The sequence below is a fragment of the Salvelinus sp. IW2-2015 genome, unplaced genomic scaffold (assembly GCF_002910315.2).
Source record: "Salvelinus sp. IW2-2015 unplaced genomic scaffold, ASM291031v2 Un_scaffold1716, whole genome shotgun sequence".
NCBI classification, from domain to species: Eukaryota; Metazoa; Chordata; class Actinopteri; order Salmoniformes; family Salmonidae; genus Salvelinus; species Salvelinus sp. IW2-2015.
In genome coordinates, this window is record NW_019943104.1 from 67,843 (window position 1) to 90,464 (window position 22,622).

At 40.5% G+C, this 22,622-nt stretch overlaps 2 protein-coding genes across 3 annotated transcripts in view; one reads left to right on the forward strand and one right to left on the reverse strand.

The window, feature by feature from the left end:
- The window catches only part of LOC112071768 (partner of Y14 and mago A), a 12,492-nt gene extending 832 nt beyond the window's left edge, over nucleotides 1-11,660 (forward strand). The window contains exons 1-3 of one of the 2 annotated variants that reach the window (XM_024139201.2): nucleotides 76-212; nucleotides 2,231-2,324; nucleotides 8,136-11,660. In XM_024139201.2, coding sequence (XP_023994969.1) covers nucleotides 182-212; nucleotides 2,231-2,324; nucleotides 8,136-8,619 — 609 coding nt within the window. In that variant the 5' untranslated portion in view covers nucleotides 76-181 and the 3' untranslated portion in view covers nucleotides 8,620-11,660. Of the gene's footprint in view, nucleotides 1-75; nucleotides 213-2,230; nucleotides 2,325-8,135 lie in introns of those variants that run through there. The other variant, XM_024139200.2, reaches the window with a different exon arrangement.
- A 3,341-nt stretch (nucleotides 11,661-15,001) lies between these two features.
- On the reverse strand, nucleotides 15,002-21,996 carry LOC112071769 (transmembrane protein 198). The gene is made up of 5 exons (XM_024139202.2): nucleotides 21,766-21,996; nucleotides 20,156-20,630; nucleotides 18,980-19,555; nucleotides 18,695-18,834; nucleotides 15,002-18,496 (listed from the first exon to the last, which is right to left on the reverse strand). Exons 2-5 carry the CDS (start codon nucleotides 20,343-20,345, stop codon nucleotides 18,344-18,346), a joined length of 1,059 nt encoding a protein of 352 aa, XP_023994970.1. The 5' UTR covers nucleotides 20,346-20,630; nucleotides 21,766-21,996; the 3' UTR covers nucleotides 15,002-18,343.
- Between the last annotated feature and the right edge of the window lie 626 nt (nucleotides 21,997-22,622).

Consider the following 22,622-nt stretch of genomic DNA (forward strand, 5'->3'; position numbering starts at 1 on the left):
TGGAAATAGTGGGTTGAATCATTTTGCATGGCCTGGTGCGCCGGATGAGCGGAGTCGGGAATTTAGACCATTCCATTGGTCCTTAAATCACCTGGGGCACTGGGCCATGCAAAACGAACTATCAGTAAGGATGGCGTCACTTCCTGTCATTCCTGCCAACGGAAGTAGTTAATTGAGCAAAATGGCAACCCCTTATGTTGAAGATCAATCTGGTAAGGCTGGTTCAAGTCAGACATCCAGTTAAATATTGGTGAAGTTTGAGAATGAACACACAGTTTAGCATGAATAACCCGTAGCTACCCCAGAAAAGCAACCCCACGACGTTCGTTTTGTGGAGTAAACAAATTGTTCCAGCGCGACGTATTCTGCCCTGGCTAACCAGTTACTAGCTAAAACACACCACACTACACTAGTGCTAGTTAGCTAGCGTATTAGCTAATATTTCTAGTTAGCTAGTAGCTATCTATGTGTTAACGAACTAGTTCGATGTGACACCTGATTATGTTGGCTAGCCAAGATGGGGGCAACATTTATTTGTTAGATAACTAACTAGTAACTAGTACCAGCAGCAAGTGGCTAATTTGAAATAAATTAGCTAGCAAAGACGCTAGGTAGCTAGTTTACGCTAATAAATTATGGGTAATCATGGTAACAGAGTGATGCCGAAACTCAGATTTTTTACTTTAAAATGTATGGCAAACAAAAACCAATGGTTGCTAAGTTAATGAAATCACACAACTTTGCACAAGGACTACTTTGAAACATTTCCCCTTTTTATTTACAAAAACACCGTTAACGTTACTTGAAGAACCGTGCAGATGCTAAATTTATTAACAGTATGAAGGCACAAACAGTACAAACCGTTATTCTGTTATCAAACTTTTGATATGCACTGTTCAAGTAAATGTGTTTTGGTAAAATGTATGGTGGAAATGTTTAAAAGTAGTCATTGTGCATAGAGTTGAATGGTTTGTTTAACTTTGGTTTTTGATAGAAGTAGTCCTTGTGCATAGAATCCTCTTAAGGGTCGGACCCTTTTTTTCAATTTTCTCTTAAAATGACATACCCAAATCAAACTGCCTGTAGCAAGGATATGCATATTCTTGGTACCATTTGAAAGGAAACACTTTGACGTTTGTGGAAATGTGAAAGGAATGTAGGAGAATATAACACATTAGACCTGGTAAAAGATAATACAAAGAAAAAAACAACTGTTATTTTGTAATTTTTGTACCATCTTTTGAAATGCAAGAGAAAGGAAATCATGTATTATTCCAGCCCAGGTGCAATTTAGATTTTGGCCACTAGATGGCAGTTTCAGACTGATTAAATTAACCATTACATTTCTGTTCAAAATTTTGTAGCAAGACTGCCCAAATGTGCCTAGTTTGTTTATTAATAAATTGTGTACTCTCCTCAAACAATGGCATGGTATTCTTTCACTGTAATAGCTACTGTAAATTGGACAGTGCAGGTAGATTAACAAGAATTTAAGCTTTCTGCCAATATCAGATATGTCTATGTCCTGGGAAATGTTCTTGTTACTTACAACCTCATGCTAATCGCATTAGCCTACGTTAGGTCAACCGTCCCGCAGGGGACCCACCAATCCTGAAGACGTTTTTTAAACAAACCATACAACTTTGCAGTCATTGTATTATTGTTTGGGTGAAAAGATCTGTCTCAGCATCACTCTGTTACCGTGGAATTGCCCCCTATTAACAAATGTACACTGGCTAGCTAGCTAACATTAGCTATTTAATAACGACTATAAAACATACATTTCTATTAAATTGTTCTCGGTACTGTTCATGCTACTGCCGATGCAAACGTGGCAAATCGAGAGCTTTGGACTATAAGGTTCTATCTGCAAAAAGATGATTGAGATAATTGGCTTCAAAGTTCTGGACCCTCATTGGTTTGATTTTGTCAGTTATCAGTGAACTTAACAACGTGAATCGGGGTATTTAGACTACTATATAGGTAGAGAGCCTTGTTCTGTTCAATGTTATGTCATTAACTCAATTTTGACAAATGCAGATTGAACCTTATAGTCCCTAACTCTCAAAATGCACTGTAGTATAGTGAGTAGTGTATTGTTGTAACATACACACAGGGCAATGTTTTAGCAAGCAAGAGTCTACCAGCTGAACAAAACATTGGTTCAAGATAAATGCATTGTTTTCAGTGAATTTATAATATTTGCACATGTTTGCTCCTCCTGTTATAGGGAAATACATTGCTGCTACACAGCGACCTGATGGAACCTGGAGGAAGCCTCGTAGAGTGAAGGATGGTTATACCCCTCAGGAAGAGGTCCCTGTGTAAGTAATGCTTCCTAACAAAGTTACAGTACCAGTCAAAAGTTTGGACACACCTACTCATTCAAGGTTTCTACTTTATTTTTAACATTTTCTACGTTGTAGAATAATAGTGAAGACATAAAAACTATGAAATAACACATGGAGTCATGTAGTAACCAAAAAAGTGTGAAAACAAATAAATATTTGAGATTTGAGATTCTTCAAAGTAGCCACCCTTTGCCTTGATGACAGCTGTCGTGACGTGACTTTCAGTAATGTAATGACTGTTATTTATCGAATAAACTAACTACGTTTAATTGTCACCCAATTTAAATTAATCATGTAACAATTAACTCATTAGGAATTTGGGGCACCACAGGAAAAGTTGTTTAACGAGTTACCATCTCCCGAATTAAACTCTAAAGATATATACAGTTGAAGTCGGAAGTTTACATACACTTAGGTTGGAGTCATTAACTCGTTTTTCAACCACTCCACAAATTTATTGTTAACAAACTATAGTTTTTGCAAGTCGGTTAGGACATCTACTTTGTGCATGACACGAGCAATTTTTACAAAAATAGTTTACAGACAGATTATTTCACTTATTATTATTTCACTGTATCACAATTCCAGTGGGTCAGAAGTTTACATACACTAAGTTGACTGTGCCTTTAAACAGCTTGGAATATTCCAGAAAATGATGTCATGGCTTTAGAAGCTTCTGATAGGCTAATTGACATCATTTGAGTCAATTGGAGGTGTACCTGTGGATGTATTTCAAGGCCTACCTTCAAACTCAGTGCCTCTTTGCTTGACATCATGGGAAAATCAAAAGAAATCAGCCAAGACCTCAGAAAGAAAATTGTAGACCTCCACAAGTCTGGTTCATCCTTGGGAGCAATTTCCAAAGCCTGAAGGTACCACGTTCATCTGTACAAACAATAGTACGCAGGTATGAACACCATGGGACCACGCAGCCATCATACCGCTCAGGAAGGAGACGCGTTCTGTCTCCTAGAGATGAACGTACTTTGGTGCGAAAAGTGCAAATCAATCCCAGAACAACAGCAAAGGTCCTTGTGAAGATGTTGGAGGAAACGGGTACAAAAGTATCTATATCCACAGTAAAACGAGGCCTATATCGACATAACCTGAAAGGCCACTCAGCAAGGAAGAAGCCACTGCTCCAAAACTGCCATAAAAAAGCCATACTACTTGCAACTGCACATGGGACAAAGATCGTACTTTTTGGAGAAATGTCTTCTGGTCTGATGAAACAAATATAGAACTGTTTGGCCATAATGACCATGGTTATGTTTGGAGTTAAAAGGAGGAGACTTGCAAGCCGAAGAACACCATCCCAACCGTGAAGCACGGGGGGTGGCAGTATCATGTGTGCGGGGGTGCTTTGCTGCAAGGGACTGGTGCACTTCACAAAATAGATGACATCATGAGGATGGAAAATTATGTGGATATATTGAAGCAACATCTCAAGACATCAGTCAGGAAGTGAAAGTTTGGTTGCAAATGGGTCTTCCAAATGGACAATGACCCCAAGCATACTTCCAAAGTTGTGGCAAAATGGCTTAAGGACAACAAAGTCAAGGTATTGGGGTGGCCATCACAAAGCCCTGACCTCCATCCTATAGAAAATTTGTGGGCAGAACTGAAAAATAGTGTGCGAGCAAGGAGGCCTACAAATCTCACTCAGTTACACCAGCTCTGTCAGGAGGAATGGCCAAAATTCACCCAACTTATTGTGGGAAGCTTGTGGAAGTTAAACAATTTAAAGGCAGTGCTACCAAATACTAATTGAGTGTATGTAGACTTCTGACCCACTGGGAATGTGATGAAATAAATAAAAGCTGAAATAAATCATTCTCTCTACTATTATTCTGACATTTCACATTCTTAAAATAAAGTGGTGATCCTAACTGACCTAAGACAGGAAACTTTTACTAGGATTAAATGTCAGGAATTGTGAAAAACTGAGTTTAAATGTATTTGGGTAAGGTGTATGTAAACTTCTGACTTCAACTGTAGATTACTCTTACATCAATAACAGTCACTTATTAATCATTATCTCATATCAGTCTCATTCTGAACATCGCAGACCTCTTGAATCCGCAAGAACCCCAGCCTTTTCTGATTATTCAGTTCTCCACAAATTGATTTATTTACTAACTAACTAAATAATAACACCAAATATACATAGACTTACATGAGACAAATGTCCCTAGTGTACTGACAAGATATGACGGCTTGTTACACATATGGAGAGGGAGGGGTAGATAAATGGAGGGAGAGTCAAACTTATCGTACATTTAGGAACTACCCTCGAAGTAATGATAATGCTTTGCTCACGAACTGCTGCCTGTTTGGGTAATAAATGCAATGTAAATATGTGTCTTTGTTCGTCTCTCTGTTGGAACCAACCAATCCTTCTATGAGGAAGGGGCTGGATGGGTGTAAGGCTCTGGTTGTCCACCAGAGGTCACAATCTGCTTAGTAGTTCTGGCTTGTAGTGGTTGTTTCAGATGCACCAATGATTGTCTGAGATGGGGTGTAATCCTTCCTTTCTCGGGTAGATAGTCTAGTTCTAGATCCTTTACATGCACAGCTGCAGACTGTCAAATGTTCTGGTCAGACTGTCAAATGTTCTGGTCTAGTCTTTATCTTCACTTGTTTCAGAGTTTCTAACCATTTCAACGTGTGGCCAACTCTCCACGCTTTTCTGGTCTGATAGGTGAGGTTATCTTCTCACCTCGTGTTGAGACTAAGAGTTTAAAGCATTTGTACCGTTCAGCTCACGCTGTCCGCCTGCTGCTCTCATATGTTAATTCTTAGCGAGTCCCTTTAAGCACTCTGGTCAGAAAGGCGGTTCCATCACACTGACACTCTCTTCTACCTCATTAGGGGCGTGGCTTAGTTAAAACTTCTTATGGCTGCAATCCTGTTAACGGGATCGATATGACAACAGCCAGTGAAAGTGCAGGGCGCCAAATTCAAACAGAAATCTCATAATTAAAATTCCTCAAACATACATGTATCTTATACCATTTTAAAGGTAATCTTGTTGTTAATCCCACCAAAGTGTCCGATTTCAAATAGGCTTTTCAGCGAAAGCACCACAAACGATTCCGTTAGGTCACTGCAAAATCACAGACAAACAGTCATTTTTCCAGCCAAAGGAGTCACAAAAAGCAGAAATAGAGATAAAATGAATCACTAACCTTTGATGATCTTCATCAGATGACACTCATAGGACTTCATGTTACACAATACATATATTTTTTTGTTCGATAAAGTTAATGTTTATATCCAAAAACCTCAGTTTACATTGGCGCCATGTTCAGAAATGCCTCCAACATATCCAGAGAAATTGCAGAGCCACGTCAATTAACATAAATACTCATCATAAACTTTGATGAAAGATACATGTTTTACATAGAATTAAAGATACACTTGTTCTTAATGCAACCGCTGTGTCAGATTTCAAAAAGCTTTACGGCAAAACACAATATTCAATGATCTGAAAACAGCATTCAGCCACAAAAGCAAGCCATACAGTTACCTGCCAAATTGTGCAGTCAACAAAACTCATAAGAAGCAGTATAAATCTTCACTTACCTTTGCTGATCTTCGTCGGAATGCACTCCCAGGACTCCCACTTCCACAAGAAATGTTTGTTTTGTTCGGTAATGTACATTATTTATGTCCAAATAGCTATTTTTGTTAGCGTGTTTGGTCAACAAATCCACTGTCAGGAAGCGCGTTCACTAAAAGCTGACGAAATGTCCAAAAGTTCCGTAACAGTCAGTAGAAACATGTCAAACGATGTATTGAATCAATCTTTAGAATGTTTTTAACATAAATCTTGAATAACGTTCCATGGCAGACCTGACTAATTCCCCTCTCATTCGGCCCCCCTTCACAGTAGAGGCATCAGACAAGGTTCTACAGACTGTTGACATCTAGTGGAAGCCGTAGGAAGTGCAAACTCATCCATATCTCGCTGTGAATTCAATAGGATCTTGGTTGAAAATCCACCAGCCTCAGAATTCCCGCTTCCTGTTTGGATTTTTTCTCCGGTTTTTGTCTGCCATATGAGTTCTGTTATACTCACAGACATCATTCAAACAGTTTTAGAAACTTCAGAGTGTTTTCTATCCAATACTAATAATAATATGCATATATTAGCAACTGCTGGGACTGAGGAGCAGGCAGTTTACTATGGGCACCTCTGTGCACCTTTCATCCAAGCTACTCAATACTGCCCCTGCAGCCATAAGAAATTAATGTACAACGGACATGAAAAACCATTATCTCATTAGAAAACCAAAATCACATTCGTATCTTAAAGAAACTAGGTTCGTCATTCATCATATTCTATTATCATACTGGATGGCTAGAATGTGTTTCTTTCCTAAGTTACAGTATTTGGTTCATACCGTTTTTAATAACATCACAAAATAATAAACAATGTGACAGGATTATTCTTTAGATCCCCACGGACCATTCTTAACATTACTCTCTAAATATTGTTCCAAAGTTCACTCTTTGGGTGTTATATTTTTGGGTGGCAAAATGTCTCTGTAACAAAGGAATTCCTTTCCCAATACTGAGGAGCAAAGGGAGAGATTCCCCTCCTGCCTAATTTATGACCGAGTGATAAGGTGTCAAAACCGGCACACCGGCACACAAAACCGACACAATCTTCCCCTCTTCTGTGGGTAAGAGGGTCTGGTGGTGTCAGCTATTTACCAAGCTGATCTGAGGCGTTTGATCCTCGACCAGGAGAGTCATGACACAGCTTTGCACACTCTTGGCATTCTCTCAACCAGCTTCACCTGGAATGCATTTCCAACAGTCTAGAAGGAGTTCCCACATATGCTGAGCACTTGTTGGCTACTTTTCCTTTACTCTGCAGTCCAACTCATCCCAAACCATCTCAATTGGGTTGAGGTCAGGTGATTGTGGAGGCCAGGTCACCTGATGCAGCAAACCAGATGCGTATCGCTGCAGAATGCTGTGGTAGCCATGCTTTTTAAGTGTGCCTTGAATTCTAAATAAATCACTGACAGTGTCACCAGCAAAGCATCATCACACCACCTAAAGGAACATTTATTGAGTAAATGAATATCTGCTGAGTGCAACCATATGAAGATCATCAAAGGTAAGGGATTCATTTTATCTCTATTTCTGACTTGTGTACCTCTTCTACTTGGCTGGTTACTGTTTGTAATGATTTGTCTGCTGGGCTATGTTTTCAAATAATCGTACGGTATGCTTTCGCCGTAAAGCATTTTTTAAATCACAAGAAGTTAATCTTTAAACCTATGTAAAATATGTTTTGTTTTCTGAATTTTTATAATGAGTATTTCTGTATTTGAATTTGGCGCCCAGCAGTTTCACTGGCTGTTGAAGAGGTGGGACGCTAACGTCTCACGTACCCTAGAGAGGTTAATTGCAATGCATTCCAGGTGACTACCTCATGAAGTTGGTTGAGAGAATGCCAAGAGTGTGCAAAGCTGTCATCAAGGCAAAGGGTGGCTACTTTGAAGAATCTCAAATTTAAAATATATTTATGATTTGTTTAACACTTTTTTGGTTACTACATGATTCCGTATGTGTTATTTCATAGTTTTGATGTCTTCACTATTATTCTGCAATGTAGAAAATAGTACAAATAAAGAAAAACCCTTAAATGAGTAGGTGTGTCCAAACTTTTGACTGGTTCTGTACCTCTGTCAAGTCAACCTTTTATATGGCTTTGTTAGAAGCCTCTGCTGTAGATTGGTTGTTTCCTCATTTCCTCTTTGCTTTCAGCTACGAGAATAAATTTGTTAAGTTCTTCAAGGGCAAGCCCGATCTGCCACCGGGTATGAGCCCCAGCAATGCGGCCCAGGCAAGGCAGCAGCAGGGGATCCCCGGCATTGCAGAGAATGAGACAGCTGGGCTCTCCAAGACAGCCAAGCGAAACATGAAACGCAAGGAAAAGCGCAAGCAGCAAGGCCCGGATAGCAATGTGGATACACTAACAAATGCTGTTGAGACTATGACGTTTGCAGAGGACGGTGACAGTGTGACGCCTGCATCTAACCCAGCTGGAGCTACTAATGACACTTCATCTGCAACAGCAGAGAAGGCCAAGAAGATCAAGAACATAAAAAAGAAGCTGAGGCAGGTTGAGGAGCTGCAGCAGAAACTGGACTGTGGGGAAATCAAGCAAGCTACAAAAGAGCAGCAGGAGAAGCTTGGAAGGGCCAAAGCCTTACAGGTTGAGTTACTGCAGCTTGAGGAGGATTCATGAGATTGAAAATGTTGTAAAAAGTGCAGCAGACCAGTTGTGGAAGTTAGACTGTTCAAAAATACAAACACCCAGTTCTAAAAGAAATTGACATTTACAGCTGCGTTGATGAGCTTCCCTTGAACATTTTCTGGATATTTGTTATTATCAGACAGCCAATGAACATGAACTTTGGCTTTTGGAATATCAAGTGTACATAAACCCAACACTTCACGTGTTATGTTGTTGACAATAAGTGATCATGCTTTTCCCACACTTTGTCCAAAACCAATTACCAAACAACAATGAGCCAGCCAGGTTTTTTCTCTTCATTTAAAATGTACTTTTAAAACAATTGAACTGATTCCCTATGCTTGGCTATGAACTTATTGGCCATTCAATTATAGTTGTAATAGCATTTATTTGTGTACTTAGTATGTTTGTGCATTTTCTATCTTTGTTTGAAAAAAATCTTTATCTGTCAAGAATAGCATAAAATATTATATATTAGTTAGTTGCATTAAAGATAGAAAAATCCCCTATTGAAAAGAATACCTGTTTGTTGACCCATCTCTGTGTACTGAAATGATACAAATTTTCCCGACGATTGGATTACTTCAAATACAGTTTGAATTTGTGTACATAATGAAGAGGTTCATGGTTTACAACATTGTAAACAACTAATAATGTAAATCCCTGTGATTACAGGGGATATAGAGGATTGTGCTGTTTTTTTATCTGATTTCGGCAATCAGATAGGATTAAATGTTAGAATGTGATTCTGGTCCTCTGTGTAGGGATTCGGGTTTGGTCTGACCTTTTTTTTCAATCTGACCTTTTAATCAAGATTAAATGTCGTTTTTCAATGGCGATTTAGGATAGTTTTGATGCCGAAAATCTGGATTATCTTGATCTCACTGGAAGGGTGGTTTTAGAAAGGTGAATGGCACTACAACCAAGACATTTTAATGTAAACTGAACAAAAATATAAATGCAACATGTAAAGTGCTGGTCCCGTGTTTCTTGAGCTGAAATAAAACATCTCAGAAGTTTTCCATATGCACAAAAAGCTTATTTCTCTCATTTTGTGTACACATTTGTTTACATCCCTGTTAGTGAGCGTTTTATCTTTTGTCAAGATAATCCATCCACCTGACAGGGTGGCATATCAAGAAGCTGATTAAACAGCATGACCATTACACAGGTGCACCTTGTGCTGGGGACAATGACAGGCCACTAAAATGTGCAGTTTTGTCACACAACACAATGCCGGAGATGTCTCAAGTTTTGAGGGAGCGTTCAATTTGCATGGGGACTGCAAAGAATGTCCACCAGAGCTGTTGCCAGAGAATTGAATGTTGATTTCTCGACCAATGTCGTTTTAGAGAATTTGGCAGTATGTCCAACCAGCCTCACAACCGCAGAACACGTGTAACCACGCCAGCCTAGGACCTCCACATCCGGCTACTTCACCTGCGGGATCATCAGAGGGGGTGCTGAGGATTATTGATGTTTGATTGGCTGGGCCTTGCTCCCCAGTGGGTGGGCCTGGCTCCCAAGCTGATGGGCCTATGCCCTCCCAGGCCCACCCATAGATGTGCCCCTGCCCAGTCATGTGAAATCCATAGATTAGGGCCTAATTAAATTATTTTAATTGACTGATTTCCTTATATGTAACTCAACAAAATCTTTGAAATGGTTGCGTTTATATTTTTGTTCAGTATAACTAAGGTGACATGGTTTAAAAAGCTATTTGCTTCTGAAAACCAAAGGTAATGTTAAATTGGTTGTAGTAAAGTCATGTGGTCAGTTGTTATATTGAGAAGTGTCAAATAAATGCATGTACTTATGTGATATGCAGACCATTTTTAATCTAGGTACCTTTTATTAATGTAGTTTACTCAGGTTGGGTTAAATGCGGAAGACACATTTCAGTTGAATGATTTTCAGTTGTACAACTGACTAGCTATCCCACTTTCCCTTTACCTTACTCATATCTGTTTCATTAAGACAGTGTTGAAGTAGTACCATAGCCTGTCCAGTAGATGGCAAGGTGTAGGCCTGAAATGCCGGATTCTGTGATCTTGATATTGTGTTATCTGAATCAGAATGATCCTATCTGGTTATTTGCTGAAAAACCGTCTCAAAAACAGCTAGATCAATCTGATCTTGCATTGCAAAAAAGAGGATTACAGAATCCAGATCATTCTGAACCAGATTAAACGATTTGAAAAACTGGGCCCTGGTGACATCAAGAGGCAAAAATCTTCCGGATTCATTGTTAGATAACCTTTATGGCAAAAACAAAGCCTTGCCATAAATGTTTTAGCTTTACAACTATTTTTGACTGCTATATTTAACTAATGCCCATTTCCACAGGTTCTACTTGGTGTAAGATAATGCTGACCTACTGCATCTATAGCTACACCCCAGATTTGGGCCTGGCAAAAACATGTGTGGCCCTGCGGTCTGCGTTTAGGTACTGAAGTAAGATGTCACCCCTGAATTTCTGGGAGGTGTTGTTTCTGTAAAGAGCAGACATCAAAATCGTGTTTCATAACAATGATCTTGTCCAGTGCCCTTTGACAGACCAGGTGAGAGTCAGAGTGCTCCATAGGCGTACAACTGTCACTGCAGTTTGGATGTGTGAAAGAAGGCTTTTCAGATCTCAACTAACATGAGTCTGATGGGGACGATCTGCTGTATATGCATCTGAACGTGATATTATCTGTATTTTCACCTGTCTGAAACAATCCTCTGTCATTAAGGGGAGTCAGGCATTGTGCWTTTTGACAAAGACAAGTAGTGGACAGAGGGGAAGTCTTCTGGCCGTGAACTGAGGATTGTAGCAGCCCATGAGATTGGTCACGTCCTTGGCCTGGGTCACTCTCAGCACCACGAAGCTCTAATGGGACCCGTTTACCCTGGTTACCGTGCCAACTTCAAACTAAATCCTGATGTCATCTCTGGAATCCAAGCTCTCTGTGTTTAGGGCTGGATGATTATTTATTTTGTTTATACAGATTATGTGATCAATATCTGATAAAACATCAAATACTTCCGTAGTAAGACTTTGATTTCCTGTGGATGTTGTATGTACAGTTGAAGTCGGAAGTTTACATACTCCTTAGCCAAATACATTTAAACTCAGTTTTTCACAATTCCTGACATTTAATCCTAGTAAACATTCCCTGTCTTAGGTCAGTTAGGATCACCACTTTATTTTTTAGAATGTGAAATGTCAGTATAATAGAGAGAATTATTTATTTTAGCTTTTATTTCTTTCATCACTTTCCCAGTGGGTCAGAAGTTTACATACACTCAATTAGTATTTTGTAGGATTTTCTTTAAATTGTTTAACTTGGGTCAAATGTTTTGGGTAGCCTTCCACAAGCTTCCCACAATAAGTTAGGTGAATTTTGGCAATTCCTCCCGACAGAGCTGGTGTAACTGAGTCAGGTTTGTACCCTCCTTGCTCGCACACACTTTTTCAGTTCTGCCCACAAATTTTCTATAGGATGGAGGTCAGGGCTTTGTGATGGCCACTCCAATACCTTGACTTTGTTGTCTTAAGCCATTTTGCCACAACTTGGGGTCATTGTCCATTTGGAAGACCCATTTGCGACCAAGCTTTAACTTCCTGACTGATTTCTTGAGATGTTGCTTCAATATATCCACATAATTTTCCTACCTCATGATGCCATCTATTTTGTGAAGTGCACCAGTCCCTCCTGCAGCAAAGCAGCCCCACAACATGATGCTGGCACTCCCGTGCTTCACGGTTGGGATGGTGTTCTTCGGCTTGCAAGCATCCCCCTTTTTCCTTCAAACTAACCATGGTCATTATGGCCAAACAATTCTATATTTGTTTCATCAGACCAGAAGAACATTTCTCCAAAAAGTACGATCTTTGTCCCCATGTGCAGTTGCAAACCGTAGTATGGCTTTTTTATGGCGGTTTTGGAGCAGTGGCTTCTTCCTTGCTGAGCGGCCTTTCAGGTTATGTCAATATGGACTCGGTTTACTGTGGATATAGATACTTTTGTACCTGTTTCCTCCAGCATCTTCACAAGTTCTTTTTCTGTTGTTCTGGGATTGATTTGCACTTTTCGCACCAAAGTACGTTCATCTCTAGGAGACAGAACGCGTCTCCTTCCTGAGCGGTATGACGGCTGCGTGGTCCCATGGTGTTTATACTTGTGTTAGTGTACTTTAATTTTTGGTTTGTACAGATGAACGTGGTGCCTTCAGACATTTGGAAATTGCTCCCAAGGATGAACTAGACTTTTCTGAGGTCTTGGCTGATTTCTTTTGATTTTCCCATGATGTCAAGCAAAGAGGCTCTGAGTTTGAAGGTAGGCCTTGAAATACATCCACAGGTACACCTCCAATTGACTCAAATGATGTCAATTAGTCTATCAGAAGCGTCTAAAGCCATGACATAATTTTCTGGAATTTTCCAAGCTGTTTAAAGGCACAGTCAACTTAGTGTATGTAAACTTCTGACCCACTGAAATTGTGATTAAGTGAAATAATCTGTCTGTAAACAATCGTTGGAAAAATGACTTGTGTCATGTACAAAGTAGATGTCCTAACCGACTAGCCAAAACTATAGTTTGTTAACAAGACATTTGCGGATTGGTTGAAAAACGAGTGTTAATGACTCCAACCTGACTCCAACCTAAGTATGTAAACTTCCGACTTCAACTGTAGATGATAAAGACCGGTTCAAGACGTTATTTGTTTGAAACCTTTGCCTTTTCTGTTCTCCTTTAGGGAAGCCAGCCAATCGTCCCACAGTATCCAGAAAGCCAAATCATCCAATCCTAGAGGCAGGTCCACCACATTCTTACAAGGGTACCATGGATGCAATTATGTTAGGTAGGTACCGTAAAGATTTTATCCCAATGTCTGTCCTACAAAACACAATGTAAACTATATGTGAAACTGCAAAATAGCACAGCGCTTTCCTTTGGATATACAGTATTTACAAGTGTTTGTTTGTCTGATATTTATCCACCACCCAGGTCCTTTTTGCAAGACACACATCTTCAGCGGTTAGTATGTGTGGACAGTGTCTGACACTACTGGCTACAACACACCCATCCCGATCTCTGTGCTGTGGAAGGATCTACCAGGGAGCCTCAATGCAGCTGTTTACTCTTAGAGGACCAACAAGTCCTACTTCCTAAAAGGTATACCTTTTTGCCCTGACTCACACTATTCCTAGCCTGGTCCCAAATCAGTTTGTGCTGACTTGCCAACTTCGTTGTCATTACCAAACATTGTTCTACCTATACATAGGAGTCGTCAAGATATCATACAGATCTTGGACCAGGCTACACTGTCCCTGTTTCAGTTCTGGAATTTCTCTCAGAATTGTAGTTTTCATGTGTCACTGTCATGTTCTTTACTCAGGAGACAAAGTGTGGTGATATACAAGATTCAAACTCCCAAATACTTGGACAGCATTCATTCTAATGTCAATTCAGCCTTGTACTTTAACTGGAATAACAAAGTGATATTATTCAAGGTAAGGAGCAAATAAACAAACAAACAATKTTTTGTGGATAATATGTGAACATGTAATATACCCTCTAGTCTAAACCATTTCAGAATGAGTGGGATGTAGCGACAAGATAATAGTTACCTTTCATTCTATTCCTTAGTGTTCTCAGTATTGGCAGTGGGCTGAAGCTGGGGGATTGGACTCCAGCACGCATCCCAAAACCATCTCACATCTCTTCTCTGGGGTATCCTACAACCTGAATGCTGCCTTCACATGGACAAACAGCCATCTATAAGTTTTCAAAGGTAACTAGTACTGGCGCATCAACAATAACCAAGTTATGGATAAGGGTTACCCTCTCAGAACTTGTGAAAAATGGTTGCAATGTGATCTATAGGTTGTTAGAGGTCAGTGGTATTTCATTTGTACAGTAAGACATCAACCTCCAGAACCAGACTGTCACTGTAATGATACTATAGCCTAGCCAGTATATCACCTAACCCTATGAGGTGAAATATAGTAACATTTAAGGATGTTTATTTATTTTGACAACAGAAGAGCGACAAAAATGTTTTATATACTATCTCTTGTGCAAGGCATGTACAATGTACGTAATGTATCCCCCACATTGTATTTCACCCTCTTGTACACTGTGCATAAAACTGTTGGATTCTGGGTAAACTTTGAACATTGCTGTACTAGATACATGATAGATCAGAAGTATGGTATCTGAGGGATGGTAGAGAATGGTTTTTACATCAGAAGTTAATGGTTATCTGTAGGAGTTAGATGGCTTTGCTAATGTTTAGGGGAGACAGGTGGAGATCTTAGAACCTAACAATTAACAATGTCACTGAGGGAGAGAGGGTGATGTAAACTCAGCAAAAAAAGAAACACTCACTGTCAACTGCGTTTATTTTCAGCAAACTTAACATGTGTAAATATTTGTATGAACATAACAAGTGTCATGACTGTCTTGATCAGGTCAGGTTACAGGAGACCACAACCCTACAGATTATCTCTCACCCCCAACAGAGGAGGAGAGATCTAGGGGTCTGAAGATGTGGGGGTTTTATGACCTCTCACACCCATAGTAAATCTTTGGCCATAGACAACATTCCTTTGTCCTCTCACTATGGAGAACCAGCCTCAGAACATTAAACATGCAATAAAGGGACTTTGGAACAATGGTTTCCGTCAGCCACAATGGTGGTCATGACGATAGATGGAATATGAAAATGTATGTCATTTTTGTTTTGTTATTAAAGGTTAATAGATGACGTTATTACGAAAACATTGTAACTGTAAGAGTTTTCCTAGGATATGCTTGATGTTTATACATTGTACGTTGTGTGGAAAATGTCCAAATCAAAGAGAATGTTTTGGTAAAGATGAAATGTGAAGTTAGTTGTCTAAAATTGGATTTGAGTAAAATCTAGACCTTGCCTCTTAACTTGGTACACCCAGAGAATTGCCCTAAAGGCGGTTACGCCCACTTCTTACCCGAGGGTATAAGACATGTGAGTTAAGAATGAACMKATCAGACTAAGTGACCCGAGCTGCAGCCRAGGTCTAAAAAGTCAACGAACCCAAAACTCAACCCAAGGTTGAAGACAAAGAAATCTTTTTCTACCCATGCTACTGATGAGTAGCTGTGTCTAAGCGGGTGAATTCAAGCCGGACCACCTAGCCTCCACTCTCCATCGAATCGTGGTATTTACACTGTTTCATTCCTACGCTGTGAGCTCTGAGCTACAGAGCTGTCTGTCCTCAGAAGACCCCTATCAAGCACCCATTTTGGGTGACGTTATACTATGTTCTAATCAATAGCCTAGACTGTGTTTTGTGTATGTGTATATGTTATCATCATTTTAGCTTTCTAGTAAATAAATAATCAACTAAGATTTGTGTGGTACGAACTCATTGGTGGGACCCGGGTCCGTGCAGATTCCCGGATTATGCGACGTTCAGAATGAGATTGTAGAGGAAACTGATTAATTAGTGACTGTTGTAAAATCGATATTCTGATATTCTTTGAGTTAATTTGGGAAATAGAAACTCAATAAAACAAATTTTCCCATGGTGCCCCAGGTTAATGAGTTAATAATTGCTTGATTCATTTAATCACGCAATTAGAAACCTTTAATCATTTGATGAGCAACAGTCGTCACATTAACTAATACAACGTCACGACACAAGATTCAACAACTGAGACATAAACTGAACAAGTTCCACAGACATGTGACTAACAGAAATGGAATAATGTGTCCCTGAACAAAGGGGGGGTCAAAATCAAAAGTAACAGTCAGTATCTGGTGTGGCCACCAGCTGCATTAAGTACWGCAGTGCATCTCCTCCTCATGAACTGCACCAGATTTGCCAGTTATTGCTGTGAAATGTTAACCCACTCTTCCACCAAGGCACCTGCAAGTTCCCGAAAATTTCTGGGGGGAATGGCCCTAGCCCTCACCCTCCGATCCAACAGGTCCCAGACATACTCAATGGGATTGAGATCCGGGCTCTTCGCTGGCCATGGCAAAACACTGACATTCCTGTCTTGCAGGAAATCACGCACAGAACGAGCAGTATGGCTGTTGGCATTGTCATGCTGGAGGGTCATGTCAGGATGAGCCTGCAGGAAGGGTACCACATGAGGGAGGAGGATGTCTTCCCTGTAACGCACAGCGTTGAGATTGCCTGCAATGACAACAAGCTCAGTCCGATGATGCTGTGACACACTTCCCCAGACCATGACGGACCCTCCACCTCCAAATCGATCCCGCTCCAGAGTACAGGCCTCGGTGTAACACTCATTCCTTCGATGATAAAGGCGAATCCGACCATCACCCCTGATGAGACAAAACCGCAACTCGTCAGTGATGAGCACTTTTTGCCAGTCCTGTCTGGTCCTGTGACTGTGGGTTTGTGCCCATAGGCAACGTCGTTGCCGGTGATGTCTGGTGAGGACCTGCCTTACAACAAGCCTACAAGCCCTCAGTCCAGCCTCTCTCAGCCTATTGCGGACAGTCTGAGCACTGATGGAGGGATTGTGCGTTCCTGGTGTAACTCGGGCAGTTGTTGTGCCATCCTGTACCTGTCCCGCAGGTGTGATGTTCGGATTACCGATCCTGTGCAGGTGTTGTTACACGTGTTCTGCCACTGCGAGGACGATCAGCTGTCCGTCATGTCTCCCTGTAGCGCTGTCTCAGGCGTCTCACAGTACGGACATTGCAATTTATTCCCTGGCCACATTGCAGTCCTCATGCCTCCTTGCAGCATGCCTAAGGCACGTTCACGCAGATGAGCAGGTACCCTGAGCATCTTTCTTTTGGTGTTTTTCGGTGTCAGAAGAAATGCCTCTTTAGTGTCCTAAGTTTTCATACTGTGACCTTAATTGCCCACCGTCTGTAAGCTGTTAGTGTCTTAACGACCGTCCACAGGTGTATGTTCATTAATTATTTATGGTTCTTTGAACAAGCATGGAAAGTGTTTAAACCCTTTACAATGACGATCTGTGAAGTTATTTGGATTTTTACAAATTATCTTTGAAAGACAGGGTCCTGATAAAGGGACATTCTTTTTTTTTGCTGAGTTTATAATGTTTACATTGTGTCAGGATATGTTATTGTTAGGCATCAGGGATCCTCTGGGAGGAGAAGAGACACAGTCTGGTATCAATAACCATGACAGCCTTGAGTTGGGGAGGAGTGAGCACTTTGGGTAGAGGGTGAGGTTAGATGAAGTGAGGAAGAACAGATATCACTAAGGTTCTGTCTAGCAACAGAGATGCGTTGGCTGTTCAGTTGTGGAGGAGGAGACTCAGCCTAGGAGACGGGGTTAAATATTAGTACTTGTGTGAAATGTTTTTTGTCTGAATTACAGCTGGAAGAATTAAACTTGGTTAAGCTTCTCTAGTGTCCGTGAGTTATTTACTCAAAATTGGAACCTAACAACTGTAACAATGGATATCTTCACAAAAATGTATATTAGCAAACTGAACAAAATAAAGCAAATTTATTTAATTGAGGAATGATCAATGGTTATATTACGATTGACTGTCTGATACCTTAGACATAGAAAAATAAACAAAACAACAAGGTGAATTAGTTGGCTGAATCTCTTGTCTCAAGTATCAGTCTGTTTTTCTTTTTACAACAGTCTATGAATTGTCTGCTGGAGAGAGGTGTTGGGCACCTTAGTGGAACTGGGAGGTGATGCCTACTATTTGGTGTTTGTCCCTTAGACCCTGTAGACTAGGGAGGAGGCATTCAGGGGAACCATGAAGCCTGTCTCAAAGTCTATCATGGTGTGGTTGACTGTGCTGTTGCTGATGATGCTGCTGCTAGAGGAGCCTGTACCCATCTGGCGGTCACGAAGGCTCTGGATGTAACTCTGTAAGGTAAAGTGGTAAAGAAAAAACATTGTTGCATTGATCCTCTGTCTAGGATGATAGAAAAAAATGCAATCTTTCAAAACATGACATGCAACTAATTGTCTATTAGCTATGTGCATAACGTTTTTCAAAAAAGTGTTTGAATCAAGCTCATTCATGCCCATTAGGACATGCCCATTAGGAGTGAAGTAACTCACTGGGGCCAGGACGTCTCCAGCATAACGCTTTAGAATTGGAGGCTTGCGATGGCGGTAAGTGCCCAGCTGGGGTCGTCTCTGGGCATCTCTCTGTCTGATTCGCATCAGTTGGACCTGTTTTTGTCGTCCACTGACAGGTACTGGAGGGCATTCAGAGTAAATTAGCATGGGACAAAAAAACAGAATTATGTTGTAACCGGTCAGTTTAACCTAAGTGTCGAATGAAGTAGTAATGACATCGAGGAAATAAGCGTTCCATATTTTGTATGAAACTGTGCCACTCACCTTCTGTGTGGGACACTCCTTTGGCAGTGAGCATCCATTGCACCATTACCCCCATCAGACTAAATAGAGGAAACACGCCTGTTATAACCCAGCTGTACCAGCAGAGGGGCCGAGGGGGAACCTGAGACAGGATGTCATACGCATGGCCAGCCAGCAGAGATGTCTCTACAAAGTAGTCCACGCATGCCATCACCACAGCGGCTCCGACTGCAGCCGTGGAGAGCACAGTGAATAGTTTCTGCCACTGCAGTGTGAGAGTGGCACAAAAGGTGCTCGTGGCTAGGAGTGCACCGAGAGGCGCCCATAGTGGGGTAAGGCTGTAAAACTGTCTGACAACCAGTAGGTTGGCAAGGGTGAGCAGACACCCCAGCTCTAGGCCAGTAATGATGAGCCCCACAGTCTGTACCAGCATAGTCACCAGGCCACAGAGTACAGACACTCCCAGGAGGATACCTGCTTTGGTCTCCATAGTCAACTGGGTATCCAGCACAGGCTCCTTAAGGTACAACAGGCAGACTAGCGCAGATCCAAACATGAAGCCTGACAGGAACATGACCATCTTAAAGCAGCGGTATCCTAAAGAAAGAGAGAGAAGTGGAGGGATGTTAAGTAACAAGATGGAGAAGGAAACAAAATGTACTAAAGTGAACTAGGTTTGACTAAGTAGGGATTGTTTTTTATTAAAAATAAATGTTTAAATGTCAGAGTTTGGTATACTGTACAGTTTACAGAATATTAGAGAGAAAGTTACATCACATGATGCGTAGTAAGCGTTTCTTATATCAGACATCAACATTTAATGGATTTGTACCAGGTCAGAAAGCTGCCTGCATCATCCCAGGTGGCTGTTTTCTGACTCTCTCTCAGAGGAATGCAACAGAACCAGGTGACCCATCTACCTCTCTCCTAGCCTGGAGCTTATCCATTATAACCCTGGCTAGCCTAGGTCAAACACCTGGCCCTCCTGTTTTTACTATAAGGCTTAGAGTTAGCTGAGGAAATCATTTCAGTTAGTATGATGAGGTTAAATGATGATGTATCTAGTGGAGCATTAGAGTGTTTTGTGGAAATACTGTAATTGAATTGCAGATATGCCTATCATGTCTTTAATGTGTAAGTCTTGAGAGTACACATGTGGAAGTTCCAACTGTCCTCTATTACAGGTCAGGAACTTACCAAAAAAGCAGTAGATTAGGCCTAACAAAAGGCATACTGAGCAGACGATGGATGGGATGAGGTCATACTTCCTAGTGAACCCCAACTCACATGCATCCACTTCAGCCAAGCCAGAGAGGATATATTGATCTACTTCAGCCTGGCTCAGCACTGCCCCATCAGTGACCAAGAGTGAGCTGGGGTCTGCCATCTTGGAGCAGAAGTTCAACAGGTCTGGATAATGACCGTGCTTTTAGTTAGCAATTAAGGCCATCCGTGTAACCGTGTTGTTTTCCTGGTTTAATCTCATTTGGGAGCATACGTCAACAGTCAACACCAAGCCAGTATATTGTCAGTATTCCATTGGGACAGGACTTTGCTTCATTAATTCAAGGAAAGAATGTGACGAATGCTTCATGTTGTTAGAATGTAAGTGCTGAGGAAACAGGAAGCTCCTGTGAAAAGTGTGTGAATCAGACCATTTCCTGCCCTGCACCTGCAACAAGAGGAGAGGAGAATCAAATACAGCCAGAGAAAATGATATGACATCTGTAATAGGCAGACTATAAATGATCAAACTGGACTCTTCATATCTAGACTTCACATTTACATCTAAGGTAGATAATAGATTGCATGAATACGATGTATTTCAAGAAAAATCCCTCTGTACTCCACAACCCTATCCCCAGGAACCAGAAAAGGAAACTGAGATTTTATCTGGGTCACACACTTTTTTTTCTTGACCCTTTGTTAAAATAGAGGATGCAGATGAGGAAACGAGGGGTGGCTTGATGCCGACTGAGTCATTGGGCCTCTTTGTTTTGAACATATGGTAAAGTTCTCCAGTCACAGAACAATGCTAAGAAAACAAACACCCCAACAGTAGGACATACCGTTCCAAAACCCCAAAAAGGCATGATATATTTTAGAATACACCATGTTGCTTGCAGGTGGGCTCAAAAGCTGGAAAAAATATTGAAAACTATGTAACACAATTAAACAAAACAAAAAATCTGGACAAAAAAGCAATACCTTCAGCATTCAAACCATTACTTTCAATGTGCACATGTACCTTGTTGATCGCATACTTACCTCTGCACACAAGGATAAATTGGGTTGCCTTAATCAACAGAGTATACTCTATGTTAAAGGACCTTATAAGCTTTCAGGCAGATCCCCAGATAATTGAATTAGAGGCCTATTAGTGGAGTAGTGAGGCTCATGTCCTTCTGCTTGTAAGTCACACAGAAAACACTATCACTTTCTATGGCACCAATCAAGTGATTTCCGCTATTAGAATATAATTAAGATGTCAGGATGATAAACTTTACATTTTTGATAACAAATTAAAACTGGACACAGCCATTTGCCAAAAAGAGACTCCCTGTGAAAATATATATTTATATAGTCAGACACATGAACACCTCATTGTCAGTTTAATACTAAATAGTCAAATACAACAGGCATTACATGAGTTGTATAGCAACTTCCACTTTGATAATTAATAGGTGGTATCACGTATTTTGATCAGACATAACAGACATATGCCTACCAGAGAGTATTTGTGATCATGAGTTTACAAATAATGTTTGCATGAATTGTTTTAAGAGTCTGAAAATAAGTAATCTTACCGGACATGAGGCATATCCTTGTCAGAATTACAATCTGTGATGAGAAGAAATAAGACTGCTACTTATTTGTCACTTTGTATGGTATTCTAGGTGGAGGAGTTATATCTGTTCCCTCTGTCTTTGCTGTGTTGAGGACATCCTACTCATGCGTGCGTTCCTCTCATCTGTGGACACTGAACGGCTGACAGCATCAGTGCAAGAAGTGACCATCTGTCCCAAGCTTGTTGTGTAGATCAGAGGTGAGGGAATACTGTTGTTTTCCACATGATGTCTCTCTAGTCATACAGATTTACAACAGAGGAAAATGTAAGATTGGTTGAACCCATTGCCAGACGTGTTTCGTCATGAGTCAGGCATGATGTAAGTTAACATGTCAGGGATGGAATATGGAAGTTTACGTTCTAGGAAAAGTGAGTGGTCCAGAAAAGAGGTGAGATTCTGGATGTGATGAGTCAACAGCTCATACATTAAATACACATTAAATGTAGTCTCATATCTCAGTGAATATGCAAATGACCAATCAATGGTTTGTAAGAACAGAGAAAAATGAACTCACAAGATTGATAAATGAAATGGTGTTTCATGATGACATTATCAACCACTGATGTTTATTTTTTGATTATACACATACTGTACCATCTATATATATAAGACTGACAGTTTATTTATGAAACTATAAACTATCTCACAATGTACCGAGAGAGATTTACAGACACAGGGTTTACATTACCCACTGGAATATTTTGATGCACTGTTCACTGAGCCATTATTATTTCCAGATGATTACCAGATTGAATAAACATATCTGGCGAGATTGAATAAACAACATAATATATCAAAAATCTGACAAAGGAGCC

Coding starts and splice junctions, on each gene's coding strand:
- LOC112071769 (XM_024139202.2), bottom strand. CDS start 20,345: ATGGCAGACCCCAGCTCACTCTTGGTCACTGATGGGGCAGTGCTGAGC. Junction 19,556..20,155: donor CCTAATCTACTGCTTTTTTG/GTAAGTTCCTGA, acceptor CTCTTTCTTTAG/GATACCGCTGCTTTAAGATG. Junction 18,497..18,694: donor CTGGAGACGTCCTGGCCCCA/GTGAGTTACTTC, acceptor TTTACCTTACAG/AGTTACATCCAGAGCCTTCG.